Source organism: Balaenoptera musculus, chromosome 1 (genome assembly GCF_009873245.2).
Source record: "Balaenoptera musculus isolate JJ_BM4_2016_0621 chromosome 1, mBalMus1.pri.v3, whole genome shotgun sequence".
Classification (NCBI taxonomy): Eukaryota; Metazoa; Chordata; class Mammalia; order Artiodactyla; family Balaenopteridae; genus Balaenoptera; species Balaenoptera musculus.
Genome location: NC_045785.1, coordinates 140,057,812 through 140,080,494, shown reverse-complemented (window position 1 = coordinate 140,080,494; position 22,683 = coordinate 140,057,812). Strand labels below are relative to the sequence as shown.

At 37.1% G+C, this 22,683-nt stretch overlaps 1 protein-coding gene across 2 annotated transcripts in view; it reads right to left on the bottom strand.

Annotated features, from left to right (window-relative positions):
- Positions 1–1,493: 1,493 nt before the first annotated feature.
- RNF2 (ring finger protein 2) overlaps positions 1,494–22,683 on the bottom strand; it is a 53,023-nt gene continuing 31,833 nt past the window's right edge. Inside the window, exons 2-7 of one of the 2 annotated variants that reach the window (XM_036827079.1) lie at positions 15,327–15,415; positions 12,408–12,592; positions 11,556–11,771; positions 4,877–5,149; positions 3,849–4,020; positions 1,494–3,492 (exon numbers count right to left, since the gene is read on the bottom strand). In XM_036827079.1, coding sequence (XP_036682974.1) covers positions 3,391–3,492; positions 3,849–4,020; positions 4,877–5,149; positions 11,556–11,771; positions 12,408–12,592; positions 15,327–15,413 — 1,035 coding nt within the window. In that variant the 5' untranslated portion in view covers positions 15,414–15,415 and the 3' untranslated portion in view covers positions 1,494–3,390. The remainder of the gene's footprint in view (positions 3,493–3,848; positions 4,021–4,876; positions 5,150–11,555; positions 11,772–12,407; positions 12,593–15,326; positions 15,416–22,683) is intronic. The other variant, XM_036827087.1, reaches the window with a different exon arrangement.

Here is a 22,683-nt window from a genome sequence, read left to right as displayed (position 1 = left end):
ATTAATTTTCATCAATTGAAAATTAATTAATTAAGGCTGCCAGGACCATTCAATGGAGAAAGGGCAGTCTTTTCAACACATGTTGCTGGGGAAACTGGATATCCAAATGCAAACAAAGCTGAATCCTTACCTTTCGCCATATACAAAACTCAAAATGGATCAAAGATCTAAACTCTTGGAGGAAAATCTTCATGATACTGGATTTGGCAATGCCTTCTTGGATATGACACCAAAAGAACAGGCAACAGAAAGAAAAACTGGACTTCATCAAAATTAAAAACTTTGGTACATCAAAGGACACTACTGAAAGAGTGAAAATGCAACCCACAGAACGGGAGAAAATATCTGTAAATCATATATCTGATGACAGATTAATATCCAGAATATATCAAGAACTCCTACAACACACACAGAAAAACAACCCAATTAAAAATGGGCAAAAGACTTAAACAGACTTTTCTCCACAGAAGATATATACAAATGGCTAATAAGCACATGAAAAGATGCTTAGCATCACAAGCCATTAGGGAAATGCAACCAAAACCACAATGAAATAACACTTTACATCCATCACGACAGCTATGAGAAACAAAAACAAAAATAACAAGTGTTAGTTAGGATGTGGAGAAAGTGGAATCCTTCTACATTGCTGGAGGAATTGCAAAATGGTGCAGCCACTGTGGAAAAGTTTGCAGTTCCTCAAAAAATTAAATATAGAATCACCATGTGATTCAACAACTTCACTCCCAGGTATATACTCAAAAGAATTGAAAGCAGGGACTCACATAGATACTTGTACAAAAATGGTCATAGCAGCATTATTCACAACAGCAAAAAGTGTCCAGCAATCTAAAGGCCCATCAACAGATGAATGGAGAAACAAAATGTGGTATATTCATACAGTGGAATATTATTCAGCCATAAAAAGGAATAAAATTCTGATACATGCTACAACATGGATGAATCTTAAAACCATTATGCTATGAGAAATAAGACACAAAGGACAAATACTGCATGACTCCACATATATAAGGTGCCTAAAATAGTCAAAGTCAAAGAAAGAAAGTAGAACAGAGTTTACCAGGAGCTGGGGGTAGGAGTGGTAATGTGGAATTATCATTTAACAGGTACAGAGTTTCTGACTGGGATTACAGTTCTGGAAATAGATAGTGGTGATGGTTATACAACATTGTGAATGTATCTTAATGTCACTGAATTAACTGTATGGTTAAAATGATAAATTAGGTTATATATATATTTTACCATAATAAATTTTTAAATGATAATGTATTATCCAAAGGTCCTATTTAGTGAGCCTTTTGTTCCTCAGGTGAGACGGTGGTTACAGAAGTTACTTAGATAATAAATACTTTATGAAATGGCTGGTAGTTAATAGTAAATAGTACCCACCCTCCAAAACACACACACACATACACATACATACACACACACAACACTACACACTCAATGCTCTTATCAAATACCTATAATTATATTTTTCAAAGGATTACACATCCAATAAATTCACTAATGATGCAAAGAATTTACATCCTCCCATACTGACAGATAAAAACACATACATTCTCCAAGCACAAAGCTTATATTCACAAATAACTTTTTGCTTAAAGACAAATTTCAATTAATAATCACAATGGGAATTTAGTTATTTAATGCAACCACTAACCTAATGTCACCAATAAAATCTAAGCAGTTATATCACAAAACCAGGGTTATATTCAGTGGACATGCATTAATAATCTATACAATTTAACGTTATACAAGAAAAGGAACTGAATACAAAATTTCCCTTGATTTTTGGTGGTTTTCAAATTTCATGGCACAGATTCCCAAGGTAAAAACAGATTTTAAATATTTTCAATAAAATGGTAAAAAAATTGAACAAGCCTTTTAATTTTCATATTGGGGTGAAGATTTAAAACATCAAGCTGGCCCCAATCTGTCAAAAATGACAGGTAAATATTTACAATGACTAGACAGGCTTTAGTTACAATGGTATTAGAGGATGACTCTCCCCTGGCAAAAACCTTTTATGGTTAATTCTCAATGCAAACATGTTTTTGTAAATACTGTGATAATATAAACTTGGAAACATACCTGGAATCAGGACAGGGACGAAAAATAAAACGCAAGTCAATCTTATTTCTGACCTGTAATCATAAAGCCTTTTGGCTCTAAACACCAAACACTGTCCTTCAATATAAAACTAAATTAAGAAGAGTAGAACAATTTTACCATGCTGGCTGACATTCTTCTACAGAATTATCTTTCACTACACATCAAGGCAGGGCTCAAGCTCCATTAACTTGCTTCTCTAGAAAGAGTATAATTAGCAGAGCACCAAATTTATAAACTGATATGGCAACCCAAAATGCTAAACACACTTTTCAAACAGAAGCAAATTTTTCCCCATTGTTACTTCTATGTGCCATGTTATTTTTGAAACTTATGTGGCTACCAATAAGAAAAGAATTAGGGAAGCTTTGAACATATCTTGTACTTTTCATCAAGGCTAAAGTGCAAAATATCTCCATGTCTCTGGTATTTTAATAGGAAAAAACATAACACATAATAAAGGAACTGAGATGACAGTAGAACTAATGCAAAAAAAGACTTCTTTAAATATACACTTGAAGACTACATAAGACCAATTTAATTTTTGTTTCTTCAATGAAATCTGTGAATGAACCAAGTTCTCACAGAACTTGAGATCTTGTTTGGTTCTCTTTCCCAGGATCAGAAATTCCAAAATAAGAGAGAAAAAAATGGAAGAAAATAACATTGCATGACAATGGACACTAAGTTCATAAAGAACTTTTTTTTTTTAAATGAGATATTATGGAAGAAAACACCATGAAAATAATAATCCTATGAGAATTGTTTTTTACGCACAGTAAATTTGAGCCTTGGTCTTCATGAAGATACTACAGCTTATATAGAAAACTATAAATATACAAGACTCAAGGAAAAAAAGTCAAAATACATATTATTTAACATTCTGTAGCCTAAAAAACTTTTGAAGGGAGGGGAAAGGACGGCCAACTGAATCTTCACTTAAGAATACAGAACTATGAAAAATTCCTGGGTCAAAAGCTCCAAGATGCTCCAAATGGAACCACACTTTGTGAAAACATACATCCTAGATATAGTTTTAAAAGGAAAGAAAAAGTACTGAATAACTGCAGTCCCTTCCAAAAAAGGATATCTTAAATTAAGGGGAAAAGATTCTAATAGTGTAAACGAATCTGGCTCAGAAAGAAAACTGAACAACATATCCAATGTTCTGTCCATAAAAGTAATGACGGTACATCTTTAATATTAAAGAAATAGGCTATAAAAAAGTTCATTCTCAGAATTGGTTTTAGTAAAAGCTCATTTGTGCTCCTTTGTGGGTGCATAATAAAGTTCCATGGGTTTGTTCACCTTCCAGTATTTCTCACTGACCAATTCCAAAGAAAAAGAGCCATTTAACACCTAAAACAAAACAAAACAAAACAAAACAAAAAAAAAAAAAAAGAAAGAATTATGAAAACTGCTCAAAGCACAAAATTGTGAGATGGAACAAACATAAAAGTCCATCTTAGCACAACACTGTAAAACAACTATACCCCAATTAAAAAAAAAGTCCATCTTAAAAAAAATCTTAAGATAAACTTGTTGTCACTTATACTATTCATAAAAGAACAAAGGATGTATCAAGTTAACTACCTGTTGCAATTTCTCCTTCTTCCAGGGTCTGTACCATTTTATTAGGCCCCACCCCACAACCTGCCACTCTCAGATGATCAATGTACTCCCAATTTCAACAGCCTATTATTTTAAATACTTACAGTGAACTGGCCACTGGCTGTTGCTATGTAAATGGTATACTGCTTCTCACTGGCTGTATCAAGGTTCATCTGGTTTGATTCTCCTTTGCTTCGAAGTTCTTCTAAAGCTAACCTCACAGCCAGATACTTGGATAAGTGATCAACAGTGGCATTACCTGAAGTCTTTATGTATCTGGAAAAATAAATCATTAAAACCTTAATTTCTAGATTAGTGGTAAAACATACATAAATTATAAAACTAATACATTTCCAAAAAGGTATATAAAATGTAAAATGTCTCAATTACTGACAAAATAACATCAGAAATTTATTCCTCTATTATCTAAAAATTTCTTATCGAAAAGGTACAGAAACAGGAGAAGTACAAGCTCACTATCTACCAGGCCATGAAAGCTCTACCTACCTTGCCATCCATAAAATATGACATAAAATGACAAGAATCAAGTAGAAATAACACTGTACTGAAAGGAAAAAAAAGAACATACCCCTCAACCCCAATGATCAGAGTTTTGAGTCTACAGCAGCAAGAAGAATACTAAGAATATGAGCAAATTTCTTCTTGTCTAAGAATTAATAAATTTTAGGTTTTTAAGACTAAGCACTGAAGTGCTAATCGTTTTTCAAAGCATCGTATACCATTTACTCACTCACTCAACAAATATTTGATGCGTATACGCACTCAAGGGCAGCCTCTCTAGAGTTATATAGCGGTAAAGCAGCCATCCTGGCCAGCATGAATTTTAGAGCCTACTGGCACCCCAGCATCATTGTTAAGAAATTTAAATGATCCTTTCTCCTCCTCTACCTAGAAGGGTCATTCCTTTCAGATATGCAACTGTGGGTGGGAAGCACATGAGGAAAGACGAAAACAACAATGCAGGCAGCCAAAATATCCAACCAAACCCTGGCAATCAATGGGATGACAAATATCACCCTTAATTCTTATCTAAAATTGCCTTTTAACTCCTTAACATTCTAAATTCTAACATTCTAAATTCAGATAATCTGAAACTAATCCACACGCTTACCTTGTCTGTGCACTGTCATCTTTTTCCATAAGTGTGGGATGAGGCCTGAATACTAATTCAATTTCACTAGCACCATCCATTACTGGATCAATTGCCACTGCTGCATTGTTATTATCAAGCTCAAGCCCAGAATCATCAGATGTTTTGGTCCGTTTGTTACTAGGTCCTGCTTCCTGATTGCTATGTGTGGATGCATTACTACAGTGAGAACTGTCTCCATTGTCTTCTGCTCCACTACCATTTTCAATCTGTTGTTTCTTGCCTCGCTGTAATCTAGTTAAGGAAAACAAAACAAAACAAAAAACCGGGTTGCATGAAATCTTCATTTAGGCCTTTTCAATGTATCAACTTCGAAGTATGTTTACTGAATTTACTAAATTCTAAGTTCCCTGGTGGCCTAGTGGTTAGGATTCCGGGCTTTTACTGCCATGGCCCGGGTTCAATCCCTGGTCGGGGAACTGAGATCCCACAAGCCACGCAGCGTGGCCAAAAAAAAAAAAAAAAACCCCAAAAACTAAATTCTAAAAACATCTTGATAACTGAATTTGCTCTAAGTTGAATAATGTCATTTATTTCCCACATGTCCCTGAAAGGTCTAGGGAACGTCACTCATACACAGGCAAACATTTGAATAAATTAAACAAATGTTTACATTCCCTTAAAAATTTTCTTTATTGATTATAGGAATTATTGGCAAATACTTATATTTTGATAATTTCCTTTATTATGAAATTTTAAATCTAAAGAAAGGCATAATTCAGTTATGAAAAATTTACAGTTCTGAGGGAAGATATTTATGCCTTTTTAATTAGAATTTCTTAAGGAAACAGGATTTAAGAGGAATGGTAAGCACTACCTGCCCACTGCTGACCTCACCCAAAGTCTGCTAATGCAATGCAAAATTATTCCAACGCAGAAGATGAGATGGTATCTAAATATGGAGCATAAATACAGAAGCAGCTCTCTAACAAGCTCAAATACTAAAAACCAGTACTGGGCAAGGTACTTTGTGTATACACCTTATTTACCCATCAAAACAACTATCAAGGCAGTTAACGTTATTATCCTTTCATAAGTGAGAAAAACCAATGAAACTGAGGTCCAAGGCCCATGGGTATAAGCTAGTAAGCACCAGAACCAGAGGAAGAACATAATACACATTCTTTCTACCATATGTATTGCTTCTCCAGCTGTATATACAAGAAAAAAGGAGTGAATATGTGATGAAAAAGAAATATGAAAGAACGACATGCACTTCTAAGAACAGTGTCATTACTACATTTTTATTGCCAGAACAAGGAAATAATAGCTCACTGTTTGGGAAAGATGCTCAAGAACTTTTTTTTTAAATTGAACTATAGTTGATTTACAATTCTGTGTTAGTTCTGGGTGTACAGTAAAGTAAGTTATACACACACATACATATATACATACATATGTATATAAAATTCTTTTTCAGATTCTTTTCCATTATAGGTTATTACAAGATATTGAATATAGTTTCTTATGCTATATACAGTAAATCCTTGTTGTTTATCTATTTCATATATAGTGGTGCGTATCTGTTAAACCCATACTCCTCTAATTTATCCCTCCACCTCCCCTTTTCCCCTTTGGTAAATATAAGTTTGTTCTCCATGTCCATGAGTCTGTTTTGTAAATAAGTTCATGTGTATTATTTTTTAGATTCCACATATAAGTGATATCATATAGTTGTCTTTCTCTGTCTGACTTACTTCACTCAGTATGATAATCTCCACTTTTGCTACGAATGACAGTATTTCATTTTTTATGGCTAATATTCCAGAGTGTGTGTGTGTGTGTGTGTGTGTGTGTGTGTGTGTGTACGTACGTACCACACCTTCTTTATCCATTCATCTGTTATGGACACTTAGGTTGCTTCCATGTCTTGACTAATGTAAACAGTGCTACAATGAACACTGGGATGCATGTATCTTTTCAAATTAGTTTCCACCTTTTCGGGATATATGCCCCAGAGTGGGACTGCCGGATCATATAGTAACTCTATTTTTAGTTTTTTAAGAAACCTCCATACTGTTCTCCATAGCTGCACCAATTTACATTTCCACCAACAGTGTAAGAGGGCTGGCTCCATTTTCTCCACACCTTCTCCAGCATTTATTATTTGTAGACTTTTTGATGATGGCCATTCAGATCAGAGTAAGGTGATACCTCATTGTAGTTTTTATTTGCATTTCTCTAATAATCAGTGATGTTGAGCATCTTTTCATGTGCCTGCTGGCTACCTGTATGTCTTCTTTGGAGAAATGCCTATTTAGATCTTCTGTCCATTTTTCGATTGGGTTGTTTGATATTTGATACTGAGTTGTATGAGGTGTTTATATATTTTTGAAATTAAGCCCTTGTCAGTGTCATCATTTGCAACTATTTTCTCCCAGTCCGTACACTGTCTTTTTGTTTTGTTTATGGTTTCCTTTGCAGTGCAAAAGCTTATAAGTTTGATTAGGTCTCATTTGTTTACTTTTGCTTTTATTTATTTTGCCTTGGGAGACTGATCTAAAAAAATATTGCTACAATTTACATCAGAGAATGTTTTGCCTATACTCTCTTCTAGGAGTTTTATCGTGTCATGTCTTATATTTAAGTCTTTAAGACATTTTTAGTTTATTTTTGTGTATGGTGTGAAGGAATGTTCTAACTGCATTGATTTACATGTGGCTGTCCAGCTTTCCCAACACCACTTGCTAAAGAAACTCTTTTCTCCATTGTATATTCTTGCCTTCTTTGTCAAAGATTAGTTGACCACAGGTTGTGTGGGTTTATTTCTGGGCTCTTTATTCTGTTCCACTGATCTGTATGTCTGTTTTTGCACCAGTACCATGCTGTTTTCGTACCTCTAGCTTTGTAGTCTTGTCGGAAGTCTGGGAGGGTTATGCCTCCAGCTTTGTTCTTTTTCCTCAGGACTGCTTTGGCAATTCTAGGTCTTTTGTGGTTTGATATAAATTTTAGGATTATTTATTCTAGTTCTGTGAAAAATGTCATGGGTAATTTGATAGGGATAGCATTAAATGTGTAGACTGCTTTGAGTAGTATGCCCATTTTAACAATATTAATTCTTCCAATTCAAGAACATGGGATGTCTTTCCATTTCTTTGAATCATCTTCTATTTCCTTTATCAATTTTATAGTTCTCAGCATATAGGTCTTTTAATTCCTTGGCTAAATTTATTCCTAGGGTTTTTTTTTTTGACGCAATTTTAAACAGGATTGTTCTGTTTTGTTACTTTCTCTTTCTGATATTTCGTTGTTAGTGTAAAGAAATGCAACAGATTTCTGTATATTAATCTTGTATCCTGCTACTCTGCTGAATTCATTTATTAGTTCTAATGGTTTTTGTGTGGAGTCTTTACGGTTTTCTATCGAGTATTATGTCATTTGCATATAATGACAATTTTACCTCTTCCCTTCCTATTTGGATACCCTCCTTCCCTCTCTTTCTTTTTTTTTTGACTGCTGTGGCTAGGACTTCCAATACCATGTTGAATAGAAGTGGTGAGAGTGAGCATCCTTGCTTAGGAAAGATGCTCAAGAACTTTTTTTTTTCCCAAAAAAATAAAATACTGTTTATGAAATCTATACAGCATTTCAAAATTAAGAGGGGGTGACTAATATGTTAATTGACAAAACTATGATTCAAAAATATATGAACACTGGGACTTCCCTGGTGGCACAGTGGTTAAGAATCTGCCTGACAATGCAGGGGACACAGGTTCGATCCCTAGTCCTAGAAGATCTCACACGCCGCATAGCAACTAAGCCCGTGTGCCACAACTACTGAGCCTGTGCTCTAGAGCCCGCGAACCACAACTACTGAGCCTGCACACCACAACTACTGAAGCCCGCACGCCTAGAGCCCCTGCTCTGCAACAATAGAAGCCACCGCAACGAGAGAAGCCACCACAATGAGAAGCATGCACATTGCAATGAAGAGTAGCCCCCGCTCACCGCAACTAGAGAAAGCCTGCACGCAGCAACAAAGACCCAACGCAGCCAAAAATAAATAAATGTATAAAAAAAAAATAATGTGAACACATACAATGGAATATTAGTCTTAAAAAGGAAGGAAATTCTGCAGGTGCTACAACATGTATAAACTTTGAAGACATTAAGCCAATCACAGAAAGACAAATACTGTATGATTCCACATATATATGAGGTATTTAAAGTAATCAAAATCACAGAAACACAAAGTAGAATGGTGCTTACCAGGAGCTGAGGAGAGGAGGAAGAAATGAGGAACTGTCGCTTAATGGGTACAGAGTTTGTTTTATAAGATGAAAAGAGTTCTGGAAATTGGTTGTACAACTGTGTGAATGTACTTACAATACTGCACTGTATATTTAAAAATGCTGAATATGGTAAATTTTATGTTTTTTATCATAATTTTCTACTGTGATATGGAAAGACCAAAATAATGAAACAAACAAAAAACTCAACAGGGTTACTTGTCTAATGTATTTATTTTTACCTCACCCTTCTTTCCAAAGAACAGAGCTAGATTAATGTAATTTCAGGCAGCATTCACAAAATAATGTTCAGATAATGGAGGTAGATCAAAAGCCTATCATATCCTGCATTTATCAAATCATAACCATAACACTACATACTGTTCTAGAGACAGCATTTCAAGAATTATACACCAACAAACTTGAATGTCATATGAGGAATAAAAGAAATTAGGAATGTAAATATTTAGCCTTTAGAGGAGCATATAAGAATGTATATTTATATGAAATTATCTGAGGACTAGTAGATAGAAGCAGAATCTGAAATAAGTATAGAATCCAACATAAGTATTTTGACAAAGACACATCAAGACTGCTACACACAAAAGACTAATTTTAATTCAATATAAGGGAAGAACTTTTAAAAAATATATATTCATACAAAACTATTTACTTATTTACTTTAAGCCAAACGTAGTTCTATGTACTGGTGTTATAAGAATCAATAATACTCACACAGTCTCTACCCTCTTAGGGCTTATATTATTCTAGTACAGCAAATAACACACACATGTTCAGAGAATGATAAGCGCTATGAAGAAAAATGGGGCAGAGACGGTAAGAAAGTATGGAGTCCTGGGGTGGAAGACGGGAACTTAGCAGACACCTGAAGAATGAGTGTGTGCCATGTGGACTATCTAGAAGAAGAGGGTTCCTGAAACAGAGAGCAGTAAGTATAAAGTCCCTGAGGCAGAAACAAGCTTGCTAAGTCTCAAAAACAGCCAAGAAGCTTTAATAAAGTTATTAATAAATGAAAAAAAGCTTCTATCACATATTCCCACCACTAGAAATGTTCAAGTAAAATCAAAGGTCTATCTATAAAGGATTTTACGAAGGGGATTCTTTCTCCTGGTAAAAGACTAAAAGTTTGCTCTTCAGAACCACTTCTGGAACCTTTGAAATACGAATGCCTGTACCCCAATCAAAGATTTTGATTTACTTAGTCTGGAGTGATACCTTTGAGGCCCTAGGATTTAAAAGCTTTCCAAGTGATTCTGATATTCAGCCAAGGTGAAAGCCACTAGATTGGGATGTGGCTTTATTGGTGGCTGGCTTTATTGGGATGTGGCTTTGGAAGATGCTGACTCTCCCTGAGGCCTAAACATATTAGGAGATGTCAGAGCAGAAAAGAGAATAGGGGTGAGGAAAGTGCTCAGATTACATAGGGTCTTGGAAGCTATCATTAAAGTCTTTTAACCTGAATGTGAATAGAAGTTATTAGAGGCTTCAAAGCAAAGGAGAACTATGACCTGACTTCCAATTTATCACTCTGGCTGCTGTGCTGAGAACAGACAATGTGGAGGTAAGCACGGAAAGTTGAAAGACCAATTAGCAGGCTGTTTCAACACTTTCAAATGAAAGATGGTGGTTGCCTAGACCAATCTGGATATGTTATGGAAAAAGCTAAAAATATATTTATTCACAAACTGGAACACAGACTGGGAAAAAAGAGAGAGGTTAAAGGTAACTCCGAAGTTTTTGGCTAAAGCAAGTAGGATGATGGAGTTGCCATCAACTAAAATGAGCAAGAATGAAGAGAAGTAGGGGCTAAGAATTACAAGTTCAGTACTGAACATGTTAAGTCTGAGATAAGGAACAGCTAACGACATACAAAGGGAACCAGGAGAATATCGTCTCTTGAAAGCCAGCAGAAGAAAACCAGTCAAAGAGAAAAGGGAAATTAACTGTGTAAAATGCTGCTAAGTAAGATGAGATCTGAGAATCAGCAACCGGGTTTTGCAATGTGGAGGTCAATGGTAACTTCAACAAGGGTGATATGAGGCATGGGGATAAAGCCTGACTGGGGGAGTTCAAAATGGGACAGTAGAAGTATTGGATATAGTAAGCACAGACAACTCTTTTAAAGAGAAGAGGAGAAATACAATGGTAAGTGGATGGAGAAGTGGGTATAAGAGAGGGTATTTGTTTTGTTTTGTTTTAAGACTCTAGTACTTTAAATGGAATACCGTATTATGCCTAGAGACATATTTTATACCTTCAAGAAAAGGTAACCACACAGAACTACTATTTGTTACTGCATTTTATCTTTTTCAAAATGGAGGGTGTTAATTCAGTATTTAATAAAGTATTTGGAAAAATGGCTGCCCTGCCTGGCCTTCTCTCCCATATACCTGTTCATGGCCTGTATCTTCAGTCCTTCCTCAATGCTGTGACTGAGTGCTTGCTGATTATTGTGCTTGTTGATCCTGGCTAATACTCTTTCTTGATGAGCTTCATACTCATCACGACTTGGATAAATTTTGCTGATGAGTGCATCAAAGTTTGGGTCTGGTCTTAGTGATCTTTTGGAAACTAGCTTTTTCCGACAGGTAGGGCATTCTTTATTGCTAAATAAAAAGAGAGAAAAGAAAATGTAAATAATGCCAGTATCTTTGGGCTAAAGACAAAAATAGCCAGCTTCCAGATAATTATCATCTTTATTCCAATAGCTTTACTAAGTCACAGAAATTTAAACTGATTAACCTGACTTTCCTTGAATATCTGACTAGTGACTAAGCAAGATTTTTGAAACCTGAGACTCTCCATACTACTTGCCAATAGAGGAAAAAACTAAATACTTCCCCATGATAAATTATATATAACCATTTTAGAAATAAAAATCTATCCCTTCCTAAATTTCCCATTTCTGATATCCATGCTATACATGGAAAAACTATCCACTAATACATATTAATTTATATGTTATGAATTATTTTATTAAAATAGCATTCATCAAGATATTATTTTATATACTTAAGAAGTGAGAAAATCATGGTTTCATGCTTCGTAATTTCCTCAAAATAAAAACTCATCCTAAAAAGCTTCTAAAACTATACAAAATCAACTGTTTCAAAACAAAGATTCTCCAAAAATTAAAACCTAGACTGTAGATAAGTTTCCAATTCTCAAACGAACACTTATAGAAAATGCATTTCTCAAAACCCACAGAGCACTAGAACACTGACCTCGTATAATTTAAGTACCTGGCATAATTCATTTTAACATACCCACTTCTGAGGGCTGTGATAATGCAGTCTGCACAAAAACGATGTAAACACTCTTTTGTAGTCATGGTGTTCTTCAACATATCCAAACAAATTGGGCACATTAACTCACTGTGTAGACTTCGAGGTGAAACCACAATTTCCAAGCCATCCGTTATTGCCTCCTGTAAAAGCATCACTTTAAAATTAAATGCTACCTAATTTAAAAAAAAAAAATTATGGACAAGTTCAAACGTAAGAATATAGAAAATGACAAAAATGAACATCTATATACCCATCACCCAGTCACCATCACTGTCAACTCACAACCAATCTTGTTTTAGCTATAATCTCCTCCAACTCCCCTCAGCCCCAACACCAAAGCATTATACAAATGCCCTTATTTTAATGCTAAAGATAACATATTATATATTTAAAAGATAACTAATGCTAAATTACGCTGGTATAGTAATAAAAAAAAGCACTGAATATGGAATTAGATGGCTTAGGTTCTATTAGTTCTATAACTAGCTTTGTGACACTAAATTATTAGTTTTAACATTGTCTTCTTACCTGCAAAATGAGGAAGTTAAGCTAAATGAACCCTAAAAATTCTTCCATCTGCAAAACTGTACCATTGTGATAATAAACTATACATTTCATGCCATCCATTAAAATATTTTAAAATTCAAATACAAGTACTCTCTATTTATACACAGCTTAACAGGATTTAATATTAAAATCACCTTTTGAACCTTAAAAAGTCTTGATCCACAGAGCAGTTTTATACAAAGTGGTCAGGTTCTCAAGCTAACCTACAAACTGATTTAAACCATAGCACCTCTGAAGTATAAAAAGTATTAGTATTTCTAATTGTCATGTCTAAAAACGTTTTCAGTGCGAAAATGCATTTGGAGTTCCAATGCAGAATTCAGGACAAACCTCCCAAATGCACAGATTAGTGACTCCTACTTTCTTTGCCACTACCACTACTCACCCTTCCCACAAGGTGGCACTGAGAACAAAGATTATGTAGCTCTAAAGGCACCAATACAGGCTCCTATGGACTGAGGAAAGAGGTCTAGTATGTGGCCACTGAAAAGGAAGGTGCAGGTAGAATAAGGGGCTTCCCATATGTTACTGACACTTCCTGTCTCCACTGGCTCTCCGTCGTACTTGTGTTTTCTCTATAGGGTCAAAGATTGATGACCCCACAAGGAAAGACATCAAAACTATAGATATTGCCCATTATCAAGTATCCATTATGTTTCAACCTCTCTATATAAAGCACTTTCTGTATTTTACTTAGTTTAATATATACACAAGCTTTTGATTTAGGAATTATAACCTCGATTTTATAAATCACACAGAGAGTAGGATGATGATCCAGCTAGTAATCAAGTCTGCTCCCCTCTTCCTCTTTAGAAGTTGCCTAGCAAAATCTGAACCCTGGATAAACCATCCATCCATATTTTCCATGACTATACCTGTGCATCTGCATAGCACTGCAGGGGAAAAAAAGGGAGGAATCACACAACCAGACTGATATCACTAAAAACTCATTTTTCTTTTCACTACACTATTTTACAACTTTTCTTCTATCTGCAGACCTACCACCTAAATATTCAATAGATTAATTACCTTACCTCAAATTTCATTTAAAGAACTCTCTCGTTTTCTCTCTACCAAATCTTTATAAAGCATCTTCCTTTCTTCTTACAAAGAGAAAGTACACCTCTTCCTATCACATGTCCATTCCTTCCTACCTTCTCAAGTATATACCTCTTTGGATTATTCTATTTGATCTCAGACTTCAGCAATCTCTCCCTCTTCACTAAATCAGCCTAGATTAATATAGGGTTGCTGCATAGTGAAATGTGAATGATGAGCTTACAGCTGTGTGTAGAGGAGGGTAGGGTGAGGGTGGTTCCGTCTCTCATCTTATTAACAAAACAAAATTTAAATAACTTCCTGATTCTATGTTGCCCTCAAGTTTTCCCTCCATTTCTCTGCTTCTCTGCACAGCCAAACTTCTCTGAAACATTACCTACTCATTTTCACCTCCCCCTCCCCTTTAACACAGCAGAACCTACTCAAGTGAATCTACTCTGGTCAAGGTCACCAAGTATATACCGCCAACTCTAATGCTCACTTTTGTAATCTTCATCTTAATCATCCTCTCAGTAGTACTGAACACAGTAACTGCATCCTCCTTGAAACACTTTGTCCTATGTTTTGATCCCCTCACTTCATCTTCCATTTTTCCTGACTTTTCTTTAGCCGTTCCTTCTCAGTCTCCTTTGCTGGCTCCTTTTCCATTACTTAATTTCTAAATGCTGAAGCTCCTCTGGATGAAGTTCCGGGCCTTCTGCTCATCTCTCCAGGTGCTCTGGCATTCTCATGCTTAAAATGTACTGACAAGTCCTAAAACTTTATATTTAGTCCAGACCCCTAGGTAGCATCTCTACTTGTCTTACAGGCATTTCAAACTGAAAATGACTTCAGTTTTAAGCATGTTTATCTCCTTCAAACCTGTTCCTCTCCCAGTCTTTCCCATCTTCACCTTCTCAAAATAGTCTTCCCTGGTTCTCCCGTTATTATTTATTACAGCATTAAGGACCTTCCCTTTACATAACTTCTCATATGTGTAATTTACTTGTTTGATGTCCATAAACTCCCTGGGCTGGTGCCACATATGTTTTATTCACCACTTTACCTATTGCCTAGCTTAGGACCTGGTATAGAATATGCACTCAAATTATTTGTTCAAGAAATGAAGTGTCAACCAAACATACATAAATTAGAACTGTACATAAATTTATTATTTCTGTTATGTTCTTTCAAGTTTTCACTTTCTAAAACTATATCCCAGTTTATATATGTCTCATATTTCCCCTAAGTTATCTTAACCTACATTACCTGAGGTGTTCGTTGTAATTCATATAAACTGAGTTCCCATGTTTTGCTTAATGGTTGAGTTCCGTTTGTCTGCACAGCCTGAGACATTGCTAGGAATAAAGAAGAGAGAAAAACAATTTTAGTATCTGAAAGGGAAGTAAATCTCAAAACTAATTTTTAGACATTGTAAATCCTGAGAGTAAAACCAACAGAAATTACACACTGGCTCCTCAAGAATGAAAAAGAAGAAAAGCTCAAGAATCTTTCCATTTATAAATACAAGCTACTTGAGAGCAAGAAGTTATCACTGATCTCTGAATGCCTAATAGCTCGCACACAGAGACTGCTTAATTATTACTGATGTATAGGAAACTCTCTTCACCCAAAATAAGAAGTATCTTTCTGAAACTGGTAGTCATGCAACTTAGAAATGTCAGGAAAATCTCAGACTCTGCAGCACGGCCATCTAGTCCAACTTTTTCCAAAGATACAAAATCTACTTTAAAGCACTTTAAGCCACAGGTCATTCTGCCTCTACTTTCACAGCTCCACTCATGAAAAATCCCCTTTCTAATAAGTCAGCTTATCTCCTCCTAATGATGAGCCCAAAACTGCTTCCTATTCACCTTACAGCTGTCCTCTGGAGGCAAACCAAGTTGAATTAATTTCTCTACACAACAGCCTTTCAAATATTTGGACACTGTTACCATATTCCACCTGATTTTTCTTTACTTCTGGCTAAATGTCCTAGTTCCTCCTACTGCTCACCATCTGACACAATTTCAAGGTCTTCTCACCACTGTGACTTTCCTCTTGTTATGAATGAACAATGTACGGCCAATTTCTCTGCCTGTCTTTGAATAGGGGGACGAGATCTAGTATACATGTAAGGAAGATGGTCTTAGACAACTAACTCCTCTAGGGCAAAGGAAGAGGCTCCAATCATTCACGTATTTAGTAAGCATCTATTATTGGCCAAGCAGAATTGCTCTAGGTTCTTGCCTCAGAATTCATAGCCTATAAAGAAAGAAATGTGTGTAAACAGCTAAACTACAAACTGACAAGATCGAGTCTAAGCAACCATGGAAAAAACAATATGGAATTACAGAGAAGGATCAGGAAATTTAAGGAGTCAGGGAAGGCTTAAATGGAGATTAAACAGCCTTAAAAAAAATACTACACTGGGATGGGAGTACAAAAGAAACAGGGTTCCAGGCAAAGTCGAGCAACATGTATGTATGTATAAGTTTGGAAGCCACTGGCAGTTCTAAACAAGAGAGTGACATGATCAAATAGTTTCAAAGAAATTCAAGCAGTATGCAGAAGACAGAATAGAAAGCAACTAGCAGTAAGAACAATGAGGAGGCTGTTAAAAAACCTTAGTGACATGAACTATCTGAACCAAAGCAGTAAAGCACGGACAGAGAGAAAGAATCAGACAGATCACTACGTGATACATACGACACTGGTCTAAGACGAAGGGTCAAATAAGATTTTAGGAAAGCAACCATCCTTTACTGGGATAGAACACAGAAGGAAGGTGTGGGTTAGAGGAGAAGTGGAGCTGCTACACACACTGAGTTCCAGTTATTTAATGGAGCACTGAGGGAGGTAGAGTCGTCCAGTAGATAGTGAGAAAGAAAAATACCACACTTGCTTAAAGACACAACTTGCACAATCACAGTATGGCATATATTCTACACTGGCACATAAACAATGAAGGACATGATCTATTTGTATCCAGGATGCTGAATTTCCCACTTTTAGCAGCTACCATTTAAAAATACCTGCTCTCGGACTTCCCTGTTGGCACAATGGTTAAGAATCTGCCTGCCAATGCGGGGGACACGGGTTCGGGCCCTGGTCCAGGAAGATCCTACATGCTGCTGAGCAACTAGGCCCGTGAGCCACAACTACTGAGCCTGCACTCTAGAGCCCGGGACCCACAACTACTGAGCCCATGCGCCACAACTACTGAAGCCCACACGCGTAAAGCCCGTGCTCCGCAACAAGAGAAGCCACCACAATGAGAAGCCCGCGCACCGCAACAAAGACCCAACGCAGCCAAAAATAATTAATTAAAAAAAAAAAATACTTGCTCTCAAGAACCCACCCAATGAGCAATTAACTTACTTTGCTTTTATAAGTAAAAGCACTTCACTGAAATTTAACCTAAGTTCTAGCCCCCTCTAAAATTCAATATACATTGTCTCTTCAACAAACAGCTACATTTCCACATGAAGTTTCTCCCTTGTCCAAGCAAAAATTTGAAATAAATATGTTCAAATTTTTCAAATTTGAGTGAGTCATGGCTTTCGTTTATAATTTTGAGGCTGTCCACTGAGTCTACCTTGAAGACTCACTCATTTTGCTTATCAGAACTAGCGGACTCCCAAGCAAGCAAACATTCCTTGAATCTTCTGTGCTTGAAATACAATTATCTTTCAGCTCCATCATGATTCCTGATCAGTGTCCCCAACAGTAGTCTGAAATCTGAGCAATTTTTCACCGAGCTCTGGTCACTAATCTAGCAGAGTTTGTTATCCTAGGATTAGTAGCCTGTGGTCTGAGTATCTCCCTGAGTGCGAGAATCACAAGTTGAAAGAATTTTGTGACAGAAAACTTCTCCTTCCTGAAATACTGTCTTTTCTCTATCACTCAATCTTCAGAGGATCAAATGATGGCACAGACTCTACTAATTGCTATCTAGTCAAACTGATGGATACAAGAGACCCAACAGACCAGTATCTGCTCTCTGGAGCAAAAAACTTTGCCATAAGCCTCTCTAAAAGCCTTCGTGAAGAGATTATCTAAAAGAGAGATCATTTTGTTTAATGTAGGAGGACTTTCTCCTTCATTTCTGTACTCTGGGGCTAAAGGTTAACATTTCTGTACTCTAGGGACTAAATCATGGTCCCTAGCCACCATTCATTCATTCATTCATTCATTTATTTATTTATGGCTGCATTGGGTCTTCATTAATGTGTGCGGGCTTTCTCTAGTTGTGACAAGCGGGGGCTACTCTTCATTGCGGTGCACAGGCTTCTCATTGCGGTGGCTTCTCTTGTCGCGGAGCACGGGCTCTAGGCACGCGGGCTTCAGTAGTTGTGGCACGTGGACTCAGTAGTTGTGGCTCACGGGCTCTAGAGCACAGGTTCAGTAGCTGTGGCGCACAGGCTTCACTGTTCTGCGGCATGTGGGATCTTCCCGGACGAGGGCTCGAATCCATGTCCCCTGCATTGACAGGCGGATTCTTAACCACCAGGCGCCACCAGGGAAGCCCCCCTAGCCACCATTTTATAAGCATCACTTGATCTTATTGTATGTAGTTTGTGTATTGATGTGGGTTTCTCTACATCTAAAATACAAACTTCTCCTGGCAGAACTCCTACCCCTATATACACTCTTATTATAATCCTAGTTATTCTGCTTACCAGGCTAGATGGCACAATTTCTCCAAGGATGTTTATAACTACCTTAGCTCTTACTGGTAATTTTGGACATGTCAAAGATAATACAACTAAAAGAAGCTCTAGAAAAGAAAGGAAAATAAGTACCAAATACACAATGGCCAGTCTTTTTTTTTTTTATTTATGGCTGTGTTGGGTCTTCATTTCTGCGCGAGGGCTTTCTCTAGTTGCGGCAAGCGGGGGCCACTCTTCATCGCGGTGCGCGGGCCTCTCACTATCGCGGCCTCTCTTGTTGCGGAGCACAGGCTCCAGATGTGCAGGCTCAGTAGTTGTGGCTCATGGGCCCAGTTGCTCCGCGGCATGTGGGATCCTCCCAGACCAGGGCTCGAATCCGTGTCCCCTGCATTGGCAGGCAGATTCTCAACCACTGCGCCACCAGGGAAGCCCCTGGCCAGTCTTTTTGACTGGTATGCTGAGGCCCCAAAATTAAACCCAAACTTCAAAGTACCATCCCTTTAAAGATTCTCTAGCAAAGACCAAAGGAAAAAAGCATTCAAATTATCTGAAACCTGCCCTCCTTATGCATCCAACATTATCATGTTTTAGCATCACCACCTTTACCTATATTCCCTCTGTTCCCCTCTACTGCCACCCCTAGAATCCTAAATGAACTATCCTTTCCCCAAGGTCTTCCCCCAGGAAAACAACCAATGACCCATAACCACTTAAGACTGCTACAATGGTAGGTAAACCAATGGAAACTAAGTTAAGATACAGTTTAGGGCTAACAGTCACAGTAAAAGACTTTCCAAAACCAAAAGGCAGACAGACTAATGGCTGCTACTGAATTTCATTCTATTAAGAAACTGTCCAGGAATCCCAGGCTTATATTAATGATTCCATTTACTTGTAGCCCCTCAGATGGATAAAAATAGTTGAAAAGTGGCTGGAGAAAAGAAAAAAAAAACCTTGCAAAACGTTCAACAGGGACTAGAGAAAGCAAGAAAACCAGGGTGATAAATAAAGCCTTTTCTGGTGCCCTTCCTTTAAAACTTAGACTAAAATTCTAGGCTGCAAACAAGGAATGGACCGATAAACAGGGGACATAAGAAACTGACTTCAAGGTGTTCAACCTGTATTGTGGGATAGACCCAAGAGGCAATGTAAAAAGAACCTGCCCCCTCTTTTTCTTAATAGGTTAAAATCTAAAATACAGGATTTAAAAAAAAATGGAACAGAAAACTGCAAATTTGGATGATTTCCAACACAGAGCTGAAAGAAAATGTTAGAAGACCTTTAGAAAACTGACAAACTACAAACTAAAACAAACATATGATCCTTCAGATAAAAAAAAAAAAAAAAATCAAAGATCCTTCAGCCTCTAAGTTTCAAGGACCTATTCATAAAGATACTGCAGATACAGCAATCAGAAAAATATCTGGAAGAGGCACTGCTCCATATTAGCAAATAAAGCGTGGTGTATGTGCGTGTGTGCACGCACGTGTGTGTGTGTGAGTGTGTGTGTGTGTAAAGAACAATGGCCCCAAACCTACCAATGATGCTGCTCTGAAGATAACTCTAGAATTCATTGAATTCAAAGTGAACTACCTTTAAATACAGCTTCCCTGTAGATACACGTACCACTATTTCTACCATAAATCCTACAATAGCACAATGAATTTATCAGAGAACTAAAACTACTAAGATAGGAGGAATTTCTAAGAATTCTAAATCCTAACCCATGTCTCAACACTGTTACCCTGGGGCCAACTATAAACAGAACACTCCTTTCATCTGTCTCTAGAAAGCTTCCCCAGCAAATTAATAGGAGCTGTCAAAAGAAATATTCTCCTCAAAATATATATATATTTTTTAAAGTCTTCTTTCTAGAGATGCCAGTTCTCCTGAACATAGCCAAATTATATCCGATTTGGATACTTGTATTCCTGTGGCAACTAAGATTCAGGAAGTAATTCACAAGTTAGTTGTAGTTCCAGAACTTCCTGGTATCATCATTTGGAAAACTAGGATCTACACGAGTTTTAAAAATTTTCCAGTCTTTCTGTTTGAATCTGTATTACAATCAATCATATGTTCCCTGGTAGCTAGAGTCTTAAATGCTACTGCATGGATGCCATCTTATCAGATAATACAGCAGGTAATCCTAGACCAAAAAAAGGATACAGTCTTGCTGAGCACCAAAACTGCTATCTCAATTTTTAAGAACATGTCAGCAGTGTAAATAAATCTGAACAATATTTAGTGACCTCTACTGTGACCTGGCCAAGGAGGGTCAAAAGGGGATCTGAGAATGAAAAACTCCGTTTTTTGCCTCAAAACACAATCCACATACACAGAGGAAGCTGTAAATTCTACTCTGGCCTAAAGCACATTATCTACATGTATTTAGGAAGCTCAAATTTCTACTTTTGGCAGTTACTGAACAGATAAGCTCTCTAGCATTAGTTCCTCTTTGCTTTAGGTCAATATATTTTTTCATTTAAATTTAACCTAAATTCTACCCTTCCCCCAAATCATATATAACCTTTCCTCTTCTTTGGTTTAGTGAGAAGCTACATTTCTGTCTGCAGTTCACTCTTGCCCAAGCCAAGAATGTAAAAGACATTTAGCTTCTGTTTTTCGGATGGGAATAAATTGTGATTTTGATGACTGGTATTTGGGAGTCGTCTATGTATTGATACTACTAATATATAGACAGAGCAACGAAAGAGGAAAGGAACAAGAATGGATGGCCTACGTAGTAATTATAATCTGAAAGGATGGAAAGTAGAGTTGAAGCCAGCGAAGAAGGGAAATAAGATGTCAAAGTAATCTTAGGGATTCTTTCCAGCAACGGGAATGTGCTTCCCAGCTGCCTACTGCCTGAAGATCCCTGCAGCACAACAGAAGATCTAGGTCTACCTGGGGCCCAATACCCACCTAAATTATATTTCTGAATAAAAGATACCCCCAACAAAACAGAAATGTTTCTTGCACAAAGTAGGCCCTCAAATTTGTGGAGAGAATGTTAGCATTATAGTTTGGACAAGATAACTTTAGTAGCAGTGACAGAAACAGAAAATAAATCTTGAGAAAAGATCTAGTCACAGCTAAATTTTGAAAGCTCACAGCTTCAATAACCGAAGGGGAAACAGCAATAGGATATTCAGAATGCTCTTTTTAGGACCACAAATACCTGGCACTCATGCTGACTTTCCACATCTTCGCATATGGTAGACCACAAAGTCCTTTTGTGGAGGCTCAATGTGGTTTCAAAAGCTTTTTCAATACTACACCCTCAAGAAGTGACTACCCATAAAGCAAAGAGCAGAGCAGGCAAAAGAGACGAAAACTCCTATGCATTCTACACAAAAAGATTTAGTAAGCTTATCTTTTTTTAAACAAGAAAAAGGTTAGACTTTCATTTCCAGTTCTGCATGTAAGTTACCATTCAGTCCTAACAAGTAAAAAGCTGAACAGACTGAAAAATCAACTACTCTTCTGGGATCCATAAGCGAGAGGAGGACACAAGGCAAATCACTGCCCCAAAATTGAAGAGACAGAATACAGGGAATCTCAACATATCTGAGCAGACGGAGGCACTGAAACCGCAGTAGGAAGCAGTGTCAGAGAGGAAACTCTTGAACTATAACTGAAAAATGGTTGGAGGAAGCTCAGTGTGGACAAGTCTGAGAGTTAAAAACTCCAGGAGGACCCAGTCACAGGGAGGTCCCCACAATACTGTGAAATTTACCTCCAGTAGCCCAACCAGATTCCCACACTAATTATCAGAGAAAAATCCCCTCATGCGTCCAGCAGAGGGAGGGGAAAAGGAACCATTTCTAAATATGCCAGAGTACTCTAGTTCTTCTTAACAAGTCCTGCCCTCAGGGAAAATTAGTTAACCAGAACCTAACCTGCTGGGATACTATCAGAACCTAAGTGACCTGGGGAAGGGAAACACCCAA